This window comes from Candoia aspera, chromosome 7 (genome assembly GCF_035149785.1).
Source record: "Candoia aspera isolate rCanAsp1 chromosome 7, rCanAsp1.hap2, whole genome shotgun sequence".
Taxonomy (NCBI): Eukaryota; Metazoa; Chordata; class Lepidosauria; order Squamata; family Boidae; genus Candoia; species Candoia aspera.
The window spans coordinates 31582437-31607158 of record NC_086159.1 but is presented as its reverse complement, the minus strand read 5'-3'; the positions used below and the strand labels follow the sequence as shown (position 1 = coordinate 31607158).

The following is a 24722-nucleotide window of genomic DNA, read 5'->3' as shown; positions in this document are numbered from 1 at the left end:
ATACTCCCATCCATGTTTTGTAGAACTTGGAATATGGCAGTTAATTTATCCAGGTTGCTATAGCCAAAAATCTATTTGAAAGGACTGAAAACAATTTTTTATGGATGAATTTAGGGACAATTTTTCTGTAGTGCTCCATTTGTGGTCAGATTTTAACCATTTGTAAACTCAAGAAGAGTTTTTGGTAGACTTCTGCTATTGTGGCTCCAGTTCAATGAAACATCCTCCCTAAGGAGACTCTCAGTGTGTGGAACTTCAGTTTTACTGACTGAACTTTGATTTTTAATTTAATGTTTGCTGACTTAGAATTGTGGGAAATAAATAGTAGATTATATAGCACTGGCTACAAATTTTATTCCATTTTTAGAATTTCTGTGATGCCCTCTGTGATAGGGAAAGGCCATGACTCCGTAACAGAGCAGACACGCTTCATATAAAGAGCTCCAGAATTGGATGGGAAGAATACCTGCTTCAGAACCTGGGAAGCCACTGCCAAACAACACAAACAGTACAGAGCTAGATGGGGCATTGGTCAGATTCAACAGAAAACAGCTTCTTTTGTTCCCAGTTGGTATTGTTTAATGTTTTCTAGCTAATTTCCACTATGGAGAACACTGTAGAAAGAACATTTGACCTTGATGTTTAAATGTGCATTTTTAAAAATGAAAGAGGACTGTTTTTTTCCCTGAAAACTTGGGTCATATTGGTTAATATTCATGGCATTTTGGGAGACAGCATGAAATAGCAAACACATGGTGGCTCTGCATGTGGCAGTGAAATTCTCCTGACTCCCATAAGTCACTTCTGTTTTCTAGGCAGTCCACAAATTTCCACACTGTTTTCAGTGTTTCACTATAAATCCTAGGTATCTACTCTTGCTTTAAAAAGAGGATAAAGCAGAGGTTCTAGGATTAGAGCAGACTGGCCAAATTCCATATTTGGAAATCAACAGTACAACTGCAATTGAATTGATGCTGACTGCCTAGGCAAAACCTGCAAGGAACCATGTCAGAATTAAAATGCCACATTTTAGGATCAAAGAAAAATGTGCCTTAAATAGCCTCCTGCATAGCCTCTTAATATGCAACATTTGCAGGCATCTTTCCCATTGTCTGTAGGTTAGACGGCAAAAAGGAACAAGTTGTGTTCTTTGCTTTCCAGCTGCTTCAACCATCCAGAGTTCTAGAAATGTACCTTTCAAAACTTCATTAGGATAGATCTGACAATACCATGTACCAGATTTTGGGGAGCAGGTGGGGGTTGGGAAATCCAAGCTACATAATGGTGATTTAAGGAATATTGGACTAAGCCCGACTAAGTTTTTTCCCCTGCCCTAAGAAAACAATATTTCCAGATTAGCTTTTATCTCTCTCTAATAGTTTGCCTCCTATGAGACTTAGAAAGAAAATGGTCAAATCCTGACATTATTATCCATGCTGGCCCATTAATTCTAACTAAAGACATTTACTTGGCAACTAATTCCTCCCACTGATTTCATTACACTTCCTATTACACAAGTGCCTGTAAGATCCAGTCTCAGTTTAACTTTAACGCTTCTATAGTGAGAAGTGAATCTACAACACAAACCATCTACCACAATGCAAAGTATCCAGACCTGGAAAGCTTGCATCCAAAGTATGCCTCTTTGTTTTCACCACAGTGCTTACAGTAAATTGATCTCATTTCCTACCAGCCCCTGGAGGCGCTTCACATGCCTTCAGAGTTTGCGTCACTTCCAGGACTTCTTTACATTTCCCACAATCCCAACTGAGTACTGGAAAACAATGGAAGACTAGAATCTGTTGTACAAAATCAATAATAATAATAATAGTAATAGTAATAATTTAACAAGATGAGGACATTTAGGGAAAGTTGGAGATTCATATCCACGGTTCTTTCCCTCTATGCACTCATGAAGGATATTCCACGTACTTCCAAGAGAGGCCTGAATTCAAATAAAAAGATAGGATGAAAGAAATAGTTATGCTTCTGAGACAATAGGTAACAAGATTGGTCATTCACAAATTGCTTTCATGATTTTCTTCTGTTTCTACGGTCACTGGGGGGAGTCCCCCATTGTCATTCAGTCGTTTCGCCCTGTAAGTTTCATAGTGGATGTTGTGAGTGACTTCTTTTAGGTCCTGAAGGTGGGTCCTGAAGAACAAGTGAAAAAAAAAATGAAAAGACAGAAAGTGGATCCTATTATATCATGGAAGAACAGGAGCACTTGTGTTCCTATTTATTTATTTATTTATTTATTTATCTTGGCAAATGGTCAAGATTATCTAACAATATTAGCTTTATTTTATTTAAATTGTTTGAAGACTGAGTATTTTCTTTGTTCTCCTGCTTTTTCATCTCTCAAGATTGTCATATATGGTTGATAAATTTCTCTAACCCTTTTTTAAAACTGTAAGCTTGTAGTCATTATCACATCTTGTGGCAGAACATTTCATAAGATGTCTGTTATGTGAAGAAGTATTTTGTTTGTTCTAAATTTGTCCTGTTTTCATGACAAACTTAGCCAGCCTAGTGAGCTGTAGATAATAGGGAGCAAGTGAGAAACAAGAGGTATTTACAGTACATCTCTCCATTCTCTATTTTTTATTACTTTATTTGTTCCCACTCTGTGCAACAGGAGGGGATTAGCAAGTTGCTTGTTGTAAATAGCACCTCCCTAGACAGAGTTATGGCTGGGTGCTGGCAAGAGGGGCTGAATTCCTTACCCCCTCTGTTCCTCAACCTCACTCCTCCATGGTGCTGAATCCAAATAATTTTTACCATGGTCATTTTACATGCCGTAGTATGGCAATGGCTTATTTAATTTTTTCAGTTTACCAGTAAATTGTTTCAGTTAAATAGGCAGCACTTTTAACAGTCAGTCTCACCTAATGACAAAATCTCGTAGTAGAGCAAATTCACAATGGTTGAGATTTTCCACTGTAAACAAAGGAAATTACATTAATCATATCTTAAATGAGAATATAGTAATAGAATCACAGAACTGAAAGGAAACCTTGAAGGCCAATCCTTGCCTGAAGCAGAACTAATGTAAGAGGGTATCTTGCTCTTTTTAGAGCTCTCACATTATTTTACTGGTAGTGGATTAGATAAAACATTTCACAAGAATTCCATAGGGTTGGATCTAAAACAAAAACACCTCCCCACCAGAGACTAGAAATTAGGGGGCTTTTTCCACCAACATCTGTGCATAGTAGGCCTAGCCCCTCATGTTTATCAAAAGCTTTTTCTCATGACTGGGGAAACCACCTGAATAACATGGGTTACTGTGCAAAAGGTTTAGATAGTATCACCAAAAATCAAGTGAAAACACTGTATGGAGCAGAGATTTGTGAGGAGGAGAAATTTACCTTCACCTGCCTCTTTCCACATCCTTTTCTCACTCATATTTATTCATAACTCCATATCTACTTATTTATTTATTATAAATTTTTCTATGTCAGTTCAGTTACCTGACCTTAAGAGGCTTATAAACAATAGCATGTGAACACAAAGCAGTATAAAAATCCACCAAATCTAAAAAAAAATCAATATATCAGAAATAATCACAACCAGCATTAATACACTAATAAAAACCATGGTGTCATATATCATCAGAACAAAAAAAGTCATCTTGCATTTGGGTACCTGTTCACACTGTCATCTTGTCTCCAAATGCAGGTTGAAAGAGTCATGTTTTAAAAGCTTCTTGAGCGTTAGAGTTTAGTGTATATTGTCCTATATCAACCCATTATTCATTAACTCAGATTTTCCCTTGTATATTTAAAATTAAAAGCTGATCTAATGGAATTTCTTGTGTTCCTGTTAACTCCCTAGTTATTTACAGAAAATTTAATTCAGCCTTGAAAATAACTGCTGTATTTTCCTATTTTATGCTTCAGTATTTCAGATAAGCTTCCCACCATTTATTCATCCAAATCATGAATGACTAATGAAGCCAACTGAATGAGGTGGAAAAGATGGAGTACATGTTTGGTAGGTCATTGGCAAGAATCTTCACCAGAAATGCAACCGGTACTGTTTGGAGACTGCCTGCTGCCGCTTCAGCATTTGCCATATAGTGACATCTAAATATAGAGTAGTCAGAAATTACAGGATAATCATGTATTTACCTTCAATGACTCCCCAAGGTGTTTTCCTACCTAGGACTCTTTTCCCATTCACTTGATATTCTTTGTCACTGCCCACCACAGCAAATGGCATACTTTCCTGCTGAAAATACACACAGAAATTAATTTGCTTCTTTCTAGTACAGGTAAGGATGATAACTGTGTTTTTTTCCCAAAGCTTGCTCATACTTAGCTCTGTCCATTTCACCAAACCTCTTACGTATCACATGTACCTTTATAGAATAATATATGTGTACTGCCTGTCATTGCTAGTTTTTCTCTGGGTTCACTATGTCCATAACAAATAAAATGTATAACAGAACTACTTGAAGCATTTAATAAATAGAAAGGCAGCACATTAATATGTCTAAACCAACAATAAATAAGTTTGTAAAGGTTTAATTAAAAGAAATTAGACTTCCCCACTAAATATAAAACATTCAAATGTATGTAAGGATAAAAATTCCATACTATTCAGTCTCCAAAAGATAAATATGATCTAATTTCACTCAGAAACTAGCAAAAATAATAGTTTATAAAAATCTAAAATTTATATCTTCTCTCTCTCTCTCTCTACACACACACACACACACACAGCTCATATCAAACATACTGAAGATGAAAATATAATGGTTAAACTACCTCCGAATCTACCAAATAAGGCAGTTAGAATTATAAACACCATACCCTGATTTTGTCATTCTCTGTTTTATCTTCAAGGTCTTCATCAAACTCTTTCTGGGGATAAAATTCAATTCCATTGACTTCTAGTTCCTTACGGACCTGGTTAGAAAAAATATTTCAGGCTTAAAAGGTTGTGCAGGCAGACAGCATTTCTGACACAATTCAGAGAGGTGTCTGGATTGGGTGCTTTGCTGGATGCTTTCCCAAGGGAGACTCACCCTCTGTTTGAACTCAATCTTCTCTTCCAGAGTCATGGTGTCTGCCTTGGCAATAACTGGAATAATATTTACTACTTTGCTCAAATGTTTCATAAATTCCATATCCAAGGGTCGCAAACTGCAGGAAGAAGATGATTAGACAGCTATAGGCATCTTTACTGTGGAAAACATCTTAATATTCTTAATAAATTAATAATAATTTAATAATAATTAATAAAATCAATGCCTCTAGTGTATTCAGCTCCAGTTTAGAAAGTGCAGGATAATATTCAGGAAACTAGTTGATCTGTGACTCTAAACCCTTTCCTATTAATTTATGGCCTCAGAAACACACTTTTGACTAGGAGAGAAAGAAAGAAGAAATAAATTCTAAGCACAAAAACTTCAAGGAACAGAAAATAAGCAAGAAAAAACATCTGGCACCTTGAGGTAAAGTGCTAAGTATGAAGATTACAGAAGTGCCTATTTTGCCAAGTATCACTCTTCCTGGCAACCATAACTGATAGCAGTTACTATGGAGTACAGATAGATCTGGTAAAATAATTTCTGTGTGATCACACATAAGAATATATTTATGCATATCATGTATCTAGAGGCATTGCATTCCCCTACAGTACTGTACACTCATATTTAGAAAACTTCATATATGAACCAGCCTTCAAAATATTCTGTCATGGAAACTTGCAGACAATAATTATAATGAATAGGAATAGCTCTTTTAGGTCTTTATATGCATGATTAGCCAGAGAGATATAACATATCTCAAGCATAGATTTTGTTTTGACTGAAGCATACCACCCTCTTCCTTTGGCATTTGGAAGAAATATTACAGTTGCTGTGAAATCTGTGCTGACCTTGGTGATTACTTTAGCCTGCTGCAAAAGTTACTGGGGAATTTATTCCAACACCCCATATATAAGAGGGTATTAGTTTCTCCATTAACTCATCCTATCAGTGCCAGGCCTCATCCCCCCCATCTTATGGACCAGCCCCCAAACTAGTGAGAGATACATACGAGTGGCCTGTGGGAGAGATAAAGTAGAGGCAACAGTGGACTCTTGTATCTGGGATTCGTTTCTTTCTGGCAATATTCACCTCCTCCTTCAAGAATTTCTCATATTGCTCATTGATGTATTTTTCAATGGGCTCCCAGCTAAGCAAGTAGGAGAGAAGAGGGAGACAGACAACTCTTCATTTCATGTTCTGACATGGGGCAATAGGTTTTTGGGAGGAAGCAAACCACAGACAGTTTTACAAGACCAAAACCATTTTGGGGTTGTTCCATTCTATAGCCTAATAATCTGACATTCTGGTTTAACTGATATTACAAAATGAAACTGATGCTGCTAATATGATTTTAGATTTAGATTTTAGAATCTCTGCATTTTGCAATGGAATCACCAGATTTGCACAATTATGGCAAACTAGTGAAGTATGTATCACCTATGGAACAAAATATAGTTAGATCATGTTTTATGAGCAACAAAATAAATTATGTAACATGAAAAGCAGCTGGATGATTTTGTAGGGTCATGGAATATATACCTATAAGAAATTGCTAAAACGGCTAAAATGTATTTATGCTGAATTATTGTATAATTATTCAGTATGTCCTCTGAATTTATTTGTAATACCACATTTCTACCTTTATGTATGTTAAGGAGGAAATTCAGAATTGCTTTGACAGCTTAGGGTTCTGGATGACACATGTTTTTCACATTGAATTTGGGTCCCTTTATACAGCATGTCCAATCTGTCATTTAGCAATGCAATATTCCCAGAGAATAGGGAGCCATGCTAGAATTTCCAAGGATGCTTGTGCTGGTAGAACTTTTCCTCAGAGATACCAATAGTCTCTAGCCCAGTACAGCTTTGGAATAGAAGCAGTTTTGCAACTGGTGTTCATCCTGGCAGTGTAGTAATCCACACTGAAGGGTTTTGTAAGCCCACTAGTTTGACCACTTAGGGGGAAATGAACCTTACCTGTGATCTCTAAATTAGTTTTTATAGCGTATCTTACCCACTGTGGGAGTACTGAAACAGTCCTGTTGGGATTTGTTTAGTAAATGTCAAACATCAAACCTATAGTTTGGAGTAATTTGGAGTGCAAGGCACATACTATATTTCTGGATGCTATTTCTGAAAATATTTGTTTGTGTGTACTAAGTAGAGCCTGCAAATGAGAATTCTGCCATATTTAAAGCCTGTCCCTTTGTCTGCTTATATCAGTCATTCAGGAGGAAAAGAAAGTTGGATTGAAACTGAAAATCAGTGAAAAAACAAAACACTTACCAATTTTCATTGTTGATCTGGTCACCAAATCCAGGGGTGTCAATAACTGTCAGCTTCATTTTGACACCACCTTCTTCAATAACTGGGGGGAAAATGTTGCTGTTACCCGCCTTCAAAACTAATATATGTATATTGTAATTAGGGCATGAAGACCTTTCTAGAGGACAAGAAGGCTACAGAGTTTTATAACACTTTAGGAATAATTATTTTAGCTAGGTATATATTCTTAGTGACTGGTGAAAGCAGCACAGTGGATCATGAGTGAAGTGTTTGCAGTCCCTAGTGAATGAGAGAGGAACAAATAAATTCATATCCACAGAGAAGCCTATTTGTGTTTGACACATATTAATAATTTAAATGGTATGATTTGGGAAATGTATTACAATATTTGTAATCCTTGATCGGTAAGAAGTAGAAGGTATGTGTCCTTCCACTAGGTAATTACCTATACTGATTCCAAAACTAGCCCAAGTAAGACTTCATTAGTTCTTGGCACCAAGAAATAAAAACAATACTTCAAATACTTCAGCCATGCCACTCCCATTCATCCATACAGGAACAGTCCATCTCTGTACAACCACAGTATGTATAAAATTGTATGAAGCTAGGCAAAACAACCACAACAACAACCACAACCACACAGCTGATTTCTAAGATAATATCTAGGAACTGATTTCAGAATTTTGGCATACTCATGTAGGATTATACCTGAATATACATGTATATTCACCCTGCAAGGATGGGTGGAATAAGTAATAGGGATGGTATACTAGACTGGATCAACCCTTCAGAGTCATCTAAATGAAGTCTTTCAGCTATATCAGTGCTTCCAAAGCTTCTATAAGCCTGGCCCTGATTTCCCACAATGCCCTGGACCATTTTTGCTACCCCAAGAGTTCTCTGGCATATAATAATTATACCATTGTGATTAATGTATAGCATAGGCACTTCACAAATGAAACAATGACGTATCACTAACCCTATGGAATACCACATTTGACATACAACATTTTGCATAGAATAACAGAAAGGATAGTGAAGTTAGTAGAGCATAAAAGAGGGAGATATGGAGTGGACCCTCAGATTATAAAGTTTTGCATATATATAATCTTTCCAGATGCAGTCACATATACTCAAGCCTGTGCCTACAGAATGGAGTCAAGTGTAATATACCACTCCTTCTGTTTTTTTTAAGAAATGGGTGCAAGAGGTGAGGCCAGTAGCACAGCACCACTATCCCTTCCATTCTTATAGTTCCTTTGTGTCAGTAACACAGGAAGCATGGTTGTCTTACACGTACTTCCATGCAATCAGACAAGGGAGGTGAGTGGAGTGAGGTCTCCTGTTGGCAAGTAGGTGGGTTGCTTTTCACATTTTCCAGTTCTTCCAGGTGCATATCCATGCCAGCAAAACTATTCTTTTGTCTCTTGGACTACCAGCCAACTTTGAGTCTATCTAGCCTAGCACTTCCCCTGCAACTGACCCTTCATCTATTATTACAAGGTAGGTGCTATAACCTGTTCCAAAATACAGAAATTAATACCTTGATTGCTGAGTGCCCCACTCTACGACTGGAACAGCACAGTGAACTCTTTCAGTTTCTTGTCATTCTCTTGGGAGAAAGAGCCCAAAGTACTGGATGAAGAAAAGGTTCTATTTCAGTCCCTCCTTTCTACCATCTTCTTTTGAAAGCCATGCTGCCCTGACCCTAATTCTTTTGTAGTTAATAAAGAAATGGCTTAAAAGCCTGGCACAACAAGCCACAGTTTATCTGCATACTAAGAAGGACTGGCTTTTACCATGCCCAATAGCTTTGATCTCCACAGTCTTAGGGATCTTCTCCTCACGGTTCCAGCCTGAAGACTTGCGGCTTACTTGGGATTTGAACAGGGTGTTTACAAGTGTTGATTTTCCAAGTCCACTTTGGCCTAGAAAAAAAACAACATACAAACAATATAAAATTGGCCATTAGCTGCAGTGTTAATTATTAATGTATTTTATTGTTCATTACTACTGTTTTGACTAAGAAATCCTCCCAGATATTTCTCTGTTAATGGCCCTTTTTTCACATGCATGTTATATTGGCACTAGAATATCCCACCAATCCCAGTGTTCCCCCTTGATCATACAACGTAGGCCATATCTTGTCTCAGCCCTGAGTTAAAATAGTAATAATCTTATGCCAATCCTTCCTGAAACAACAGATTTTTCCTGTTTAGGCCAGTCAGGTCATGCCACAACAAAAACAAGAGGAAAGAAATTATCATGCTTCACCACCCCTTTTCAGAATACAAAAATAAAGAGACCACACTTGCACGCACACACACACAATTTATATAGCTGCCTATCTCATGGCAATGACTCTTATTGCAGTGTATGATTTGGAGTGTATCCAGGGCATGTGGAAAGATGTAGTTACACACCTCACTTAAGTTACTGGCCAACTGGATATATCAACCATTAATCAGATGTTGACCAACTACAGTCTGAAATACATGAAAACAATAATTTGGTTACAAGGCACTAAGAACAACAAGAGGGTACATAATCTAAACAACCCATTTTATGGCAGTATCTCTTTAACTGTCACAGTAAAAGCTGAGTGGTATAATAAACTACTAGTGAAAAAAGGACCATTGGGTGGATTAAAAATATAATAAATAGTGGCAGCCTTTCTCAACTTAGTACCTTCCAGACAGGCTGGAATCAGAATTGCCTTTGCTCATGCTGGCTATGGAGTTTGGGAGTTGTAAGGCTTATTTGCACATCCTCCTTTTCTGGTGTGAGAACCCCCCCCCCCCCCGTTTCTCGATGACAGAAACGGATAACTTTGTCTTCAACCAGCCCACAGACCACTGTGAAGGCAACTACACCTCAAAAGTTGTGTTTCCTTGCTTATGCCTCCACAAGTGGTGTTGAGCTGTCTGCCTGCAGCACGACATTTCATTGTAGGCAAATACCTCTGCTCCAGTTGACCGTTATGCGCTGTGGTAGGAACATTCTTTTCATGCTCACTGATATCTGTGACCATGTTGGCCTGGCTGCTAGGCTGCCTGTCCCCTATTCTGAAAGGATCTCCCCTGGTGGACTGGTAAAATGCTGGACCTTTTTTTTTTTTTCCTTTTAAAGGTTAACTAATGGACAGAAAGGCTGGGGGTAGTCTGTTTCTGTGTTTTTCTTGTTTACAGTTTTATCAGTGGATCCATGAAATGGTAGGTCTTTTTCTTTTCTTTAACCAGGTGAAATTGACCAACGTTCCGGCCAGTTCCTCTTCTGGCACAAGTGTCAATAAGAACAATAAAACTGATATTTTCTTTTTCTTTTTTTCCCTCTCCACTGGTAGACATGCTGGATGGGAAAGTGCCAAGTGCAAGAAGGAATCAATGGAGGCAGCTCATACAAAAACCTCATGTCCTTAAAAACTTGTTCCCCAAAAGAAAATATGTTTGTTTCCTGGCATGGGTAGCAGGGGTAAAAAAGCAAGGGAATACATCAATCAGGGTGTTGTGAGACTAGGCTGAAGTTGCCATAACCTAAAGATGAAGCAGGCACCATAAGCAGAAAGGACAAAAAGCCAGGAATTTTATCTAAAAGATCCCTTCAGGGAGGTAGATAAGAAGGAAGCAAGTCATTAAGGAAACAAAGGAATAATGCCACCTGAACCAGATAAAGGAAGTTGGGCCTGAGCACATGGAAACCACCCACCCATCCCATCAGCAGCTACGAGACTTGTAAATTAACAAAGCGAGAGGAGCTGCCAGTCTTGTGAATCAACAAAGCAAGGACTTTTGGGAATAAAAGGGGTCCCAAAGCCCACCTACTCCTTGAGTTGTCTTTGGATCCAGACTTGGAAGCTTCCATCCCTCTAGCTAGTGCCTGGCAGCCTAATTGCGAAGGAGGTGGGTAAGTGTGGATTAGTGTGTGCGCGCGTGTGAAAAAGAGCAAATGTACATTGCAACCAGTAAAGTTTTACTGTTACTTTAAATTCACTGGGTCTCTGTGTATTACAAAGAATCTGTTGTGCCTTGGTGTTCAGTTGGAAGTGATTTGTGTGTGTCCCTAATTATATCCTGGCTGTTGACCAGGGCTGTGTGTCTTGTCTGCTCAAGCTGCACCTATCTGGAAATCCCAGGTAGAAAGCAAGGGGGGCTGACAAGCAGTTTAAACAAGCAGTTTAAAGCTGTCCTGTAGAAGCAGCCATAGTGTCAACTTGTGTGGAGGACATTCATCCAGGCAGAGGCTGGTTTAAGTTTGATTATTGATTGCCATGTGAGAAAATGCTAGGTCAAAAGAAAGAACTATTTAGGATGAGATACCTATTTGTAATCAGTAGCAGAAGCAGAGTCTCAAAGAAATGAAGGCATGCTTGTAGGAAATGCTGCAAGGCAACCTCAGAGAATGAAGTCTCTTCCACTGCAAGCCCCTGTCCCAAGTTTTCCTACCTACAACCATGATGTTGAAGTCAAATCCAGTTTTCATGGTCTTCTTCCGCATTTGCTCTATGATAGTATCAATCCCAATGTAACCCAGTAGGTTGGAGTTAATACTGACAGGCTTCATTGGTACTACTGGTTTTTGCCGTGGCTCTGGTACAAGCTCAGACATAACTGCTTCAGACTTGGTATCTGCTGAGCCTGCAAATGGAAGGATAATAAAAAATAAAGTATGTGCCAAAAGCAAACTGAATATAAGCGTTGGTTCTTGGAGGTGATATTCGTGACCAGTTTGCCCTGGCATAAGTATGAGCCACCGACCATTTTTTGCAGAAACATACAACATTGTCCTCTGTCTGCCCCAGACCATCAGGAAGGCAACCTCCACCTGTCTTTTTTCTGCTATGCATTAAGGGAGCCAGTTTGGTCTAGTGGTTAAGGCAACGGGCTAGAAACCAGGAGGCTGTGAGTTCTAGTCCCGCCTTACGCATGAAAGCCAGCTGGGTGACCTTGGGCCAGTCACTCTGTCTCAGCCCAACTCACCTCACAGGGTTGCTGCTGTTGTGGGGAAAATAGGAGGAGGAAGGAGTATTAGGTATGTTCACCGCCTTGAGTTATTTATAAAAATAATAAAGGCAGGATAGAAAATAAATAAATAAAAATAAGTGCCAGTTCAAATGGTGCTGTTCAGTTCACCTGTTGCCCTTGATTTCACTGTGGCAAATACCCTCACTCTGATTAGTTCCTGTGCACTGTGGCAAGTACGCCCCCTTCCCTCCAGTCACTGATTGCTGCCCTCCACCATCATTATTTTTTAGTACATTCACTAGTAGAATGGTGAAAAGAGGGGCTTTTTTTTTCAAATCATTCATGGAAGAGTAAAACAATGAACCTTTTTTCCCTTCCATGATGTTCATTGCTGGACAGTGGAATTGTGAAATGAAGGACTCGTCCCTTTTGTTTTTAACCAGGTGAAATTGGTAAGAGTTCTGCCCCTTTCTCCTTCCACCTTAGGAAAAAGGATAAAATCAATCTTCCTTCCAGGAGGGGTCCAGGAAGGGTAAAGAAGAAGGGGAATCTGCCACTCAAGGGCCATGGCAAATGCGGTCCAAACAGAATAGGCCATCACCATGGCCAAACCAGAAGAAGCGGTTAAAACTGGAAAAGGGGTTTCATAAACTAGCTTCCTTTCTAGCCAGAAGTCCAGAAACTTAAGGTTGCAGTATGGAAAAGCTTTCAGGCCGATAAAGATTCACGTGACTAAACAACCCAAAACTGCAGACCCCTTGAATCTCCAAGGAGATCAACCTCCTCCTCATTAAACCATAAGGGTCCTGTATAAAGAAAAGAATCAGTCCCCAGCCCAATATACACAGGCAGTTTTTGTTTGTTTGAAAGGGAAAAGAGCTCACTTGCTGGAGTGTTTCTAATGTACCTATTTTCAACTTAATAAATTTTGCCAGTGAGATCTCTGTGAGATTTATGCTTGGGGAAAAAGTGTTATGTTTGGTTCAGGCACCTGTCAATGACTGCTATTAAATTACTGAATCTGCTTCTGTTTAGTAGTAGAATAGAATAACTCCTCTCATCAAAGACCCTTTTCTCTTTATCAGATGGACTCTTCTTGGGCTCTTCTAAGTGGGAAAATAGTTCAGATTAAGGGCTAGTTCACACAACACACATACCTCAGTTCTTTTTTTTTTAATATTTGGGGGCAATGGATACCTCTGGCTGGCCTGTCATGTAGCAGAATGAAAAACACCAACTGTCAGGCTCCATCCAGATAGTGGGACTGATGAAGGCATGGACTAGTGAATAAGTGGTACAGCAAATCTAGCCCTAGCAAGGATGCTATTTGAACTTCACTACATATAGCATCATGGTCAAGTACCATTTAGTGAAAAGAACAAAATAGTATGAAACATGCTTTATAAAAAGAAAGACATATCAGTTCCAAATACCACAGTGGCAAGAGCACTCTGTAATGAAACAGACACAATGTCAGTTTTAGGCATTTTCACACTTGAAACAAAATGTTAGCACAGCATCTCCACTCTCTTCTGTAGAGTGGAGCAGTTACTTAAACAAAAACTGCAAAAACAGAGATGGAGGTTGGAGGCCAGAATATAGCATGATCAGTCAAGTTCTTTAAAAGTCACTAAGATTTGCTTGAGTGGAAGGGCTTAAAAGCACTTGTAATAAATAAAAAAATTCATGAAGCATCAGTCATGGTATTAAACCTTTTTGTACTTCTCACCAGGTAAACACATCAACCATAGGCATGTGGGGGCCAACAACATAGGAAGGGGCCCAGCTGAAAGCTCTGTCTTGAGGCCCCCTTCAAAACAGTCCTGCCACATCTGAAGTCTGAAGACAACGTGGAACGTGTGAAAGCATTGTTTGTTCACTGCTACTACTACTACTACCTCTACTACTATTAAAAAGAGTTCTTTGGATTGATCACTTACCTCTTCTTGGTCCCCACAGACTATTTGGATTAAAATGGCCATGCTATTTCCCAATGCGTTATTCCATGCTGGGAATTATGGGAGTTGCAGTCCAATGTATCTGAGGGACTGACAGAGATCCAAAGCATGATCTAAACTTAATTTATCTTTCATTGACAGAACATCCCCCTCCACCTTCAAATAATTATTTTTCCTAATATTTCCAAGTACTGTTTCCATTGAATCTCCAGCCTTGCTTCAGTAGATGGGAACTGCTGCTTAAGATCTAAGTCAGACTTTGCTTTTCTATAGAATGGAATCTGCAGACTCTTAACTGAAGATGTGGGAGCCAAACTGAGCTAGCCAAACATAACTGGCAGTCTGTTTTTACCATTTCACAACCAGTTTGTGGTGTAATTTTTGTGTTGCCAGAGTATCCTCTGGGGCTTCTGTTGCTTCTTTCTTTTCTTTCTTTTCCAGAATCTGAAAAAAATTAAAAACCTATCTCTTACTTTTTTAACCAGAACACCATCCTGGTTGTGGGGCATCCACATGGTGGGGGTGGGTGGGATAGTATCAAAAAATTGATGGCAACTTTGGTTGACCATGCTGGTAGTCATGGCTGCCATCTTGCTTTTTGACTCCCTCCCCCCTTCCCCCACAACTCAGTTCTTGGAACTACAGCTTCAGGCACTCAACAAATTTTAAAAATGTAGGAGGACAACAGCTATAAGTTTAAGTCTTCATAAAACATTTCCAAGTATATTGATGAAATCTGTGATCTAAGTGCTAAATTAGTTGACATCAAAATTGTAGTTAATTATAAAAAACTACTATTATACCCTAATATGACAACAGAACATATATTTATGGTTATCCTATGTATTTGCCATAGCTTTTGGTTTGTTTGTTTGTTTTGCTACATATTAAGCTCTATGTATCATCTCTCCCTCTATCATCTATTGTCTCACACATACATGAGAAGCATTCTTCTGTCCCCCTTGGCTTTTGCCTGAGTAGCTCCAGATGATAGAGCATAGACGATATGCCATCTTTCTTGAAGTGTGTGGAAATCTTCACATAAGGGAACTCAAAAGGAAATTGAACATATTCTGGGAACCAGGCTTTTGTTACTGAAATTGTTTCCCTGTCGTTTTCTAATTTTTAGTCTTTAAAAACTCTATCCTAGGCAATTAAAGAGTCACAAGATAACAGAGGTTTCCAAAAGTGCTTCCAAACAGCTCCCATTGTTACCAATCAAAGCATATTATGAAGTTATTCTCTCTTTCTCCTCGTTCCCACTTCCATCTTCCCCTCTCTCCTTTCCCTTCTAAAAGTATATTTCATGTCTGAGGGAAGAAAATACTCACACCAGGGTAAGCCAATTCTATAACAAAAAGTCTAATCTAGAAGCAGTCCAGAACTGAAATTTTTTTTCTTTATGTGCAATGCAAAAAACATGTAGCTTTTAGAAGAAACTCTTCTCAAGTAGGTCATAGTCTCATTTTTGTGGAGATGTAAAAGAAACTGATAAATTTAAGACTCCATGAAATCCCAGATGCTCAGGACTAGGGCTTCAAAGCCATGTTTGCCTCATCCTTGGATCATAAAAAGACACATTGAAGAAGGGTTCCTGAGATTTGCAGTATCTTTTACGTTCTGGGTAATCCCTTCAAGTGGCTTCTAGGGGGATCTGAACCCTGACTTACATTTTTAAATTTTAAAGAAATTACTGGGCAGTCTTATATATGCCATTGCAAAAGTAAGTCCTGTGAAATACAGTGGGTTCACTCCCAGAGATATGGGGTAACAGATGGCAGCCTCTGTCTTACCCTGTTCCAGCTTCTGGAGCTGGAGCTGATTCTGCCAACAGTTACTCTCCAATCTTTTTCCATATTATATTGAAGCTATCTTGAAATATAAGAAAATACTTGTATCATAGTTCTGTGAATGAATGCTTTGTATGCCGCAATTTGCATGGTTCGTTCTCTGCATTTCCACATAAACGGGAAAAATCCCTCCTTGCTAGGTACTCTGGAGAGCTCTTACTGGTATATGATTGGTGTATACCAATATATGGGCATATACCAGTACACAGTGAGCTCAATGCACTGACTAGGGTCAACTTGCTGATTAATGTAGGACAGTTTACTGTGTTCCCATGAAAGACAACAGGATACATTTCCTTGGACTGCCTATGATGGTATAAATCAAAAGCGTGCTTTTTTCCTACCATCTTTCAAATTACCACAAAATATCTGCAACTGCTTATCAATACCAGTCATATTTCTTTCTTCAGCCTTCCCTAACCTGGTGTATTCTCCAGATATACAGTGCTACAACTTTCATCATTCCTGGCCAGAAGAACCACAATGAAAGGGGAGGATGGGAAGTGTTAGTTCAACTGACTTGGATGGCTTTAGTTTTGGAAAAACTGCCATAGTCTGACAGTTCTTTATACATTTCCTTTGTATTTTGTTCATCTATCATCTCTCCCATTCTTTCTCCTCTGCTAATTTATAGACCTTCTGTTCCTGCTATCCAACCCTGACACCATCACACCCCTTCTTTTCCTTTCCTCTGGTCCAGAGTTGTTTCCACTGCCCATCATTCTAAGTCACACCAGTCCCAATAAATCTGCCATCCACAATTACCCACTGAAGAGCCATAGACTAAAACGTTTTGCCATGCTCAAGATTCCCTGTTCATCCCACAACCCCTGTTCCAGGCTCAGTGCCTGAGAATTCTTATCTGGGTGCAAATATTAGCTTGGTTGCAAATGGGTGGCACACACCCCTGGGCCAGCTGGGATGAATGTCCTCCTTCACAAAAGCCTCAGTGTCTGATGCCCAGCAGCAGCAGCAGCAGCAGGGTGCTCCTGCTTCCCTCTTGATACCAGATGGAAAAGATGAATAGGAAGTGTGGCTTCTCCTTTTGGCAGGCTTCCCCTGGGAGCCTTGGATTAAAGCAGCGGCCAGTCTCCATTCCAAACCCAAATGCATAGTTGAGCTGAATGCAAGAGCACAGCATCCCTTCCTGCATCTCTGAGCTCAGCCAGATCCAGAAAACACATGCAAACCCCTGCAGGAACCACCTACCTTTGAACATGAATCTTCCTTTGTCTCTGGAGGTGAACCTTCGGGTGGGGTTTCTCCTGACTTTTTCCTGCCCCACAGGCTGCCTATGAGATTCTGGTTGTCTTTGTTTTTCCGTCAGTGCCTGTACCCCCCTTTCTTTTCTTCTCCAATGAATATTTCAGATAAGCAGAGATGCTGCTGCTACTGCTGCTACCACGATCACGTGATCTGAATATTAAACATCGCTGCAAAATCTCCCCCACGCTCTGCCTCCCTCTCTTCCCAGGATCCAGAGCTCTATCATTCAAGCATCTGGGAGACCTTGACTGGATGGATGGGCAATAAATTGTGTGCTGGCTCCTGAAGGGAGGTGCTACTGGGATACAAGGGGTAGAAGGAGTCTGGAACATGTCCCCTCCCCACTGCATATATAAACGCTTCCTTCTCTGCCTGGTCTCACCACCCTCCTTCCTTCTCTCTGTTCCCAGGCAGCATTCATATGGCTTTGTTTGCTGAGCATCTCTGGAGGCAGACACTAGTTAATGTAAGAGGATCATTAACCCCTTCATCAATCACAGCACTCACACATAAAGTATTCAGGGATTTTGGTCTTGGCACTTGCTTTCAAACTGGTTATGATAAATCTTCTGTCATTTTGCTTCCATTTAAACCTACAACATCACAAGGTTCTGGCAACAACAAGAAGTAATAAGATACTGTATGGCGAGGCATGGAGTATCTGTCAGCAATGATCAACATGTCAACAATCTTGCAAGCATGGAGAAATCTGCCTTTGTGTCAATTGGAATAGTGCACACTGATGTGTCTCCATGTGCCTATAGGCACCTACATCCTGTATGTGTGTCTGCACATTTGTTATGATAAGCATAAGTGCCTTGGAAAAGGACATTTCCATCTCTCTAATTCTCCAAGACATCTGGCATCTGCACTTGCTTTGACAGACATGCAGAGACACACACAATTTGCAGTGGGAAACATTGTTATCCCAGATAAATTCTACAGAACACAAACAATATATACTGCTTCATGGTATGTTTATATATGTGTGAATTTCACTGCAGGTACCAGGCTGAACAGGCATGACCTTATGGTAAATATGCTAATATGTCTTCTTTCCAAATATGTATATTTGCAATTCTCACATATGATGTCTGATGCCCGTGGGCAATACTTACTAATATACAAAATATTCTGGGTGCTAAAAGAAAGACTAGGAAGCAGTATAACTGGACAAGATGTCTACAGAGTAATTCCCCGTTTAGCTGAAATGAACCATATTCACTGAATTCATTATTTCCTCATTTAATATTTGGAGAACAAGGGTTCAGAATGGAGATAGATATAATTTGGAGTCAGGACTGTGGATATTATGTGCATTGAACAGGAATGCTTGGCTACAGAGAAACTGTGCATACAACTGTTAAGTAGTGTGCAAGTCAGCACTCTCTGGTCCAGCTGTTGGAATTCCTACCTAGAATGGAAAGAGACCTCCTGGAGACCGTGGTGTTGAAAAACAACTACCAATCAGCATAGCAAAAAATTTTTCAACAAGTTCCACCAGATACAACTTGTGGTATTCCTTGATAATGTTCTCCATATTATCTGAGAAATCTGGAATATATATGGAGAAGAACAAGTAGAACAAAGCTACTATAGACAAGACTGAGTTAGATGGACCATTTTTTTAATATCAGGCAGGTTCTACTAGCTGCGCTACACTGTCTAACTAGGAACAGGAACAAATATTCACAGATGTATCATTATCCTTCCTTCACTTGGCTCAGGCTCTCATATGTGAACCAGCCACTTGTGTTCACAGACAATTGGAAAAATGACTATTCTGCTCCTAATCACAGGTCTCTCAGAAATGGCTCTTGTCACTTAACAGGACAACACATATAGTATACAGTATAGTCACTAAAGCCATCTTCAGTTGAAATGATATTGAGTAGCATAAAAGTATCAGGTGAGACAAAGAACCAGTCTGACATGAGTGTAGTAGTTAAATGATTGATTTACTGCAATGTGATTAACTGCTTTGTTTGGTCGCCTTTGGATTTGAATAGCCTTTCTATGTTTACTGAAATTCTGGGAGCTGCAATTCAACAAAGCTGGAGGGCACAAAGTTGGGGAATGCTAGTTTACAAGCTACACTATTTAATGCTTATTTTTAAAATTATTTTTGTCTTGCTTTCTCTGTTCCATAATGCTATGTTCTTATATTGTCTGTCCTTTTCTCTATTGTGGTTTGTATTTCCATGGACTCTTGAATGATATTTGGAAAGAAGATAATTACAAATCTTTTAAACAAACAAACTATTAAAATCATATCTACTTTATAAAGATGATGGCACTACCCTTGAATTTCAATCTGGAAGTGTTTGAAGCTGCTTGTAGGTGGTCTATCCTTGCTGGACCAGTTACTTGCCTCTTGACTACCAGTCCTGCTAGCAGAACAGAAGAGATCTCTAAGGGTGACATATAGTCAAGGCAAAGAATACAGAGCCATATAGACCAATAATTGGTTTAAAGCAACTTAATGTGTCTACTGTAATGTTAATTGTCCCCAAGCAGCTGCCCTCCAGATGCTTTTCCCAGATAGCGCCAAAGACCATGCTAGTTAAAAATTCTAAGAGTTGAAGTTTAAGAATACTAAACTGCTGAAGGAGGAACCAAACTGGTGAAGAGGATCAGTGATGAACAACCTGGAGGCCTCATGTGTCCCAAGTCCCAATTTTGGGTCCCTGGAGGCCTCCAAACTGCACCACTGAAATTTAAAGGCAACTCTTGCCATGTTTGATTACAGAGATTTTATTAAACAAGAAGCTTAATTAATTGTATTAAGCCTTGTCTACCTCTTTAATTCTCCATCCCATGAAGAAAAAAGAAAAAAATGTTCATTGATGCCATTGTATCACCATCATGCCGCCTCTTTGATTTTTTTTTTTTTAGATGCACCCCTCCACCCTGCAAGTTACTTGTTCTGGGTGGTTTTATGTATAGACAGAATAATATGAGAGAGAGAAAAAACAATAACACAGACAACTCATGTGAGAATGGGGTCTAATTTTATATTTCTGCAGAGCCCCTGGTCTGAGATAGTAAAACAATATTTAGCCAGAATACAGTATCGTGGAACATGCAATCCATGCTATGCCATTATTAAATGAGAGGCTACTATCAATGATCCCATATATGTACAACAATATATAGCAGCACTTACCCCTTTGGGACTTACATTCCGACTCAGTTGCATTTACCACAGGAATGGTTGTGGAATTTGCCATAAAACAGTGGTCCATACCAGTTTGCTCTTCAGGACCCTCCTGAGGAAAGGAAGAGAGTATCTTTACAGATCCTGTTAAGCCCTGGAGTGTGACTCTTGGAATGCCATTTCTGTCCAGGGAAACCAGGGCTTCATGTACAGCTTCTGCCAGGATAGAACTCATAGGATCCTTTCCCATGGTTTTGGTATGTGCCTGAGGAAGATGTGATGGAAAGCTATCAAAGCCTATTTTTTTCTCTGAATGTGGTGTTTCTTTCTCTGAACTCTGGATTGCATCTTCAAGGCAGGAGTTGGTTTGTGAATCAGGAATGTACTCCTCTGTACTCTCTGGCAAGGTTTGTGGTCCAGATAGCAGCTGAGAACATGGCAAAGGCTGGTTTCTGAACCTCCCTGGGCTTTCCTTTCTCAGGGATACCTTCTGGAATTCTCTTCTTGCCATGGGATGCCAAATGAGTTGCCGGGTGGTTGGAGGAGTGCTGTTGCTTTGATGAAAGGTAAAAGAGATGGAGCTGAGTTTCCGCGTTTCCAAACCATTGGCTGCTGTCTGCTGAAGTGACTGGGATCTGGCGGGAAGAGGACATGATACCAGAACGTCATGGCTCCGTGGAGATTTGGGAGGAATAAGCCTGGAAGCAGGTCTGGGTATTCCTTTGCCCTTTGCCAAAAGAGTCTGTTTGGGGGAACCCTGCATGAATAAGGAGTCTTTTTTCAAGCTAGGGCCAACAGATCCTAAACCCCCAGTCCCAGGTGAGCGAACTGAACATCCTGGGATGCGGCTGCAATGAGATGAGGCACCTAAGGCTGGGATACACCTTCGGATCCTGCATGGAGAGGGAGCACAACCTTTATCCATCATGACTGATGATTGCCTTTGTTCTTCCTAATGAAATAAAATCAAGTGAAAGATTAAAGAACAACAGCATCAAAAAGAGACAACTCGACACAGCCCCGACCCATGTCTTTTGTTCTGCCAGTTGAGGTACTCTTACTCACCCTGGCCGTTGTACTTTCAGAGAAATTGGGACATTGCATATGCAGGAATAAACCCAAGAAGCTTTTTTTTTTTTGAAGTGGTAGATATAGTCCTTTATGCTCTATACCTAACCACAGCAATGACAGGAATGGCTTCTAAATAGCAGAAGGTGATAAGGATACAGCTTCCACATCTGCTTTTTTCCCCTTTGGGAAAGCCATTACTGTAGTGTGACTGCTAATTGTATGAAAAAATTTCTTTCAGTCACAGTAGGGAGTGAGGACTAAGGATTTTGAGTCCCAGAGAACATTGTTCTCACAGATCAGCTATTTCTATTGGAAGAAAGTTTTGATCAGAGGAAAAGCTCCAGTTCCACCATTACAAGTAGCAAGTACAGGGGTCAGATGGTTGAGAACAGAAATTTAATCCTCTGCCCACCTCTCAGTTCAAGTTTAATTGCAACACCCCTTTGACCTTTAATTATAATCAGCCAAAACACATATTACAGTTGTAATACTTATGTGGAATGTTTAATATAATTAACTTCCTTGTACAAGAATTTCACCTGGTATGCAGGAAAGGGGTCTAATCCTTTCTCCTACCTGATGTTCCTTTCCAGGTCTCTTTCTCACCCAGTTACCCTTAGCCTCAGAAAGTTCTTTCTGGAGGAGTGACCAGGCCTCACCTCAGTTCATACTGGAGCAGCCTGCAGTTACTGTTGCTGCTCCTGCAAAAAAAGATAATAATTTGGGAGCACTCTCATAATACGATGCTTGGTTCTAAGACCAGAATAATCAGAATTGTCTTAGTGCAGAGGTGGGCAATCAGGTTTTCAGCATTTGTTTTTGCTGAACCCTTGAGTTCTAGCAGCTGGAATCCATCACAAAAGATGCATATCTCAAATAATTCTGAGTTTAGGAATTTGGGGGTACCAAACTGAACAAAGCTCATAGTCCTTCCATAGAAAAATTTACCCCTTGTTATGCCAATCATTCTTTACTTCAACAAACATTGTTTTGCTAATATTGTTAAACAGTTGGGAACACCTCACTGCTTTCCCTGAAAACCACCCAAGGATCTGCCAACAGATAGAAAGCTATTTTTGTTAGCTATATCCTAACTGATGAAAAACAAAAATACTTTTAAATACGTAAGGATCATCTGTACTGAATTGCTGATATTTTCCCTGCAGTGCTATTGAATATTAGTAAAGAATTTTAGTACTCTTAATAGACACATACAGTTCTTCATTTTCCCTGCTAGACACAATATATTAAAGAACTTGTTGTAAGTTCAGTTGTCCGTTTTAATATAAAGCCTATGACTGGAAGAAAACCATAAACTGGGGAAACCATAAACTGAAAAGCAGAGCTGATGACCATGGTGGAGTAAAGAGCTGATGAGTAAGCTGGCTCTTCCTAATTTTTCTCTGGACAAAGAGAGGACTTGAGTTCACCCACAAGTGCTCCAGACAGCTGTTCCTCACAAGGAGACTGCATGACAGCAGTCTCTGGTGGGTTTATTGCTCCAGGAGAGGAGGGAATAGCCATCTTGCTCAAACTGGGGTCTGCGCCTTTAAGGACTCTGGGTTCGCCTACTTCCTTTTCTAATCACCTTCAGAAATTGCTTCTTAACTGTTTTTCAGCTATTAGCAACCTTTGCTGAGTTTCGTTCAATCCTTAGCAAAAGAAGTTTTAACTATAAGTTTAAGAACTTAATTTTTTTTTCTGGAATAAATAGCAAAACGGTGATTGAAACTTTCATTTCAAACTGGACTAAGAGTCCAGATAAATTTGAAATAATATTTTGGGATTACTTATAAAGAATCTTGTTTGAATTCTTAAAAAAAAATAAGACTTTAAAAATTGGACACTAGAGGGAACTAGAAGCAACTAAAGATTACAATTAAAGGAGAAGAACACTCACTAATACAGAATGAAGCAAAATATTTTAATGTTGGACTTATTGAAGGATATTTTTGAACAATGGACCCAGAAGTTAATTTTAAGAGTGTCTGCCTCTATAGATAGACTGTGTTTAAAAGATGCTATGGAAGAGGGACAAGTATTATCTGACATGACTGAGACTAATTTGATAATCTCTAAGGCCTCTTAAAAGCTCTTGGGTCCAAGATATAGCTTGGCTATTCTGATCCTTCATCTCTTATTTTCTCAAAGGATTCTTACACTGAAAAAGAACGATAAGTGCTTACCTGGAAATGTAAAGGTGGGAAACAGCTGAATGCTCATCAGTGAACATCCCAGAAGAGTCTTCCACAGATTGCAAAGGATCCCAGTAAAATGTTTACATGAGCTTTAATAAGGCATATCAACTCTAAGATATCCAAACCTCCTGGATACTATGAAGAATACATTTGTCCTTTTTTCAGATATTTTGCCCTTTTCTTTCTCTGCCTTTCTCTTTTAACTGTGGAGTGTTTCCTCATCCTCTTTAAGTGGGAGAAAGAGGATCTGGGGAGCTTGGAACAGCACTCTGCTGGATGCAGAGGCACGGAGTGGGCACAGGCATTGAATGAGAGCACTCATGGACAGCTTTGAATTGGAAATTGTAAAAAGGGAAGAAGTAGATTTTAGAGATCTCAGTACACGTAAACAGCGTATAACATTCTTTTAAAGCATTGTACAGACAATAAATATAGGAAAAGGCACTGTATTATAGAATTCTTCCTCACTGCTGCATAACATGCATTCTTCTAGTCCCTGAGTTGGCAAAAAAGTATGCCAGCCAAATAGTGTTGCACCAATAGCTTCAATGACAATGCTGGTGACTGATGCTGTCCATACAATTTCAATAATAAACCCTTTAAAGGCAGCAATTGCTGGAGTTCCCTGGCTGCATTTTCCCTCCTACCAGCATTACCTGACAATAGGAAAAACAACCACCAATTGCTGTCCTTAACATGTGGCAGGTGGGCTTGGGCAATTGTAAGCAGATGCCTGGGATGAAGCTTTTAACCCCTTTTAAGTTATTTATTTATTAATCAAATTTATTGCTGCCCATCTCCCAAAAGGTACTCTGGGAGGTTTACAATAAAACATAAATAAAAAAATATAAAATTGTAAAACACTATAATACACAATAAAATAAATATGATAAAAACCCTGATGGCTGGAAGTTCTCTGTGATTTGCAAGCAGAGCA

The 24722-nt window shown here is 39.4% G+C and overlaps 2 protein-coding genes across 3 annotated transcripts; both read right to left on the bottom strand.

Moving 5' to 3' along the window:
* Positions 1 to 1920: 1920 nt before the first annotated feature.
* On the bottom strand, positions 1921 to 17550 carry SEPTIN3 (septin 3). 2 transcript variants are annotated; one of them, XM_063308652.1, is made up of 10 exons: positions 17303 to 17550; positions 11767 to 11958; positions 9124 to 9252; positions 7325 to 7406; positions 6048 to 6185; positions 5033 to 5150; positions 4818 to 4913; positions 4134 to 4233; positions 2889 to 2940; positions 1921 to 2154 (listed from the first exon to the last, which is right to left on the bottom strand). In XM_063308652.1, exons 1-10 carry the CDS (start codon positions 17310 to 17312, stop codon positions 2019 to 2021), a joined length of 1053 nt encoding a protein of 350 aa, XP_063164722.1. In that variant the 5' UTR covers positions 17313 to 17550; the 3' UTR covers positions 1921 to 2018. The 2 variants fall into 2 exon arrangements, with proteins under 2 accessions (XP_063164722.1, XP_063164723.1); XM_063308653.1 differs by having other exon boundaries at positions 4134 to 4230.
* A 1223-nt stretch (positions 17551 to 18773) lies between these two features.
* LOC134501483 (uncharacterized) lies at positions 18774 to 23926 on the bottom strand. Its single transcript, XM_063309325.1, has 3 exons — positions 23774 to 23926; positions 20541 to 21468; positions 18774 to 18913 (listed from the first exon to the last, which is right to left on the bottom strand). Exons 2-3 carry the CDS (start codon positions 21442 to 21444, stop codon positions 18774 to 18776), a joined length of 1044 nt encoding a protein of 347 aa, XP_063165395.1. The 5' UTR covers positions 21445 to 21468; positions 23774 to 23926.
* Between the last annotated feature and the right edge of the window lie 796 nt (positions 23927 to 24722).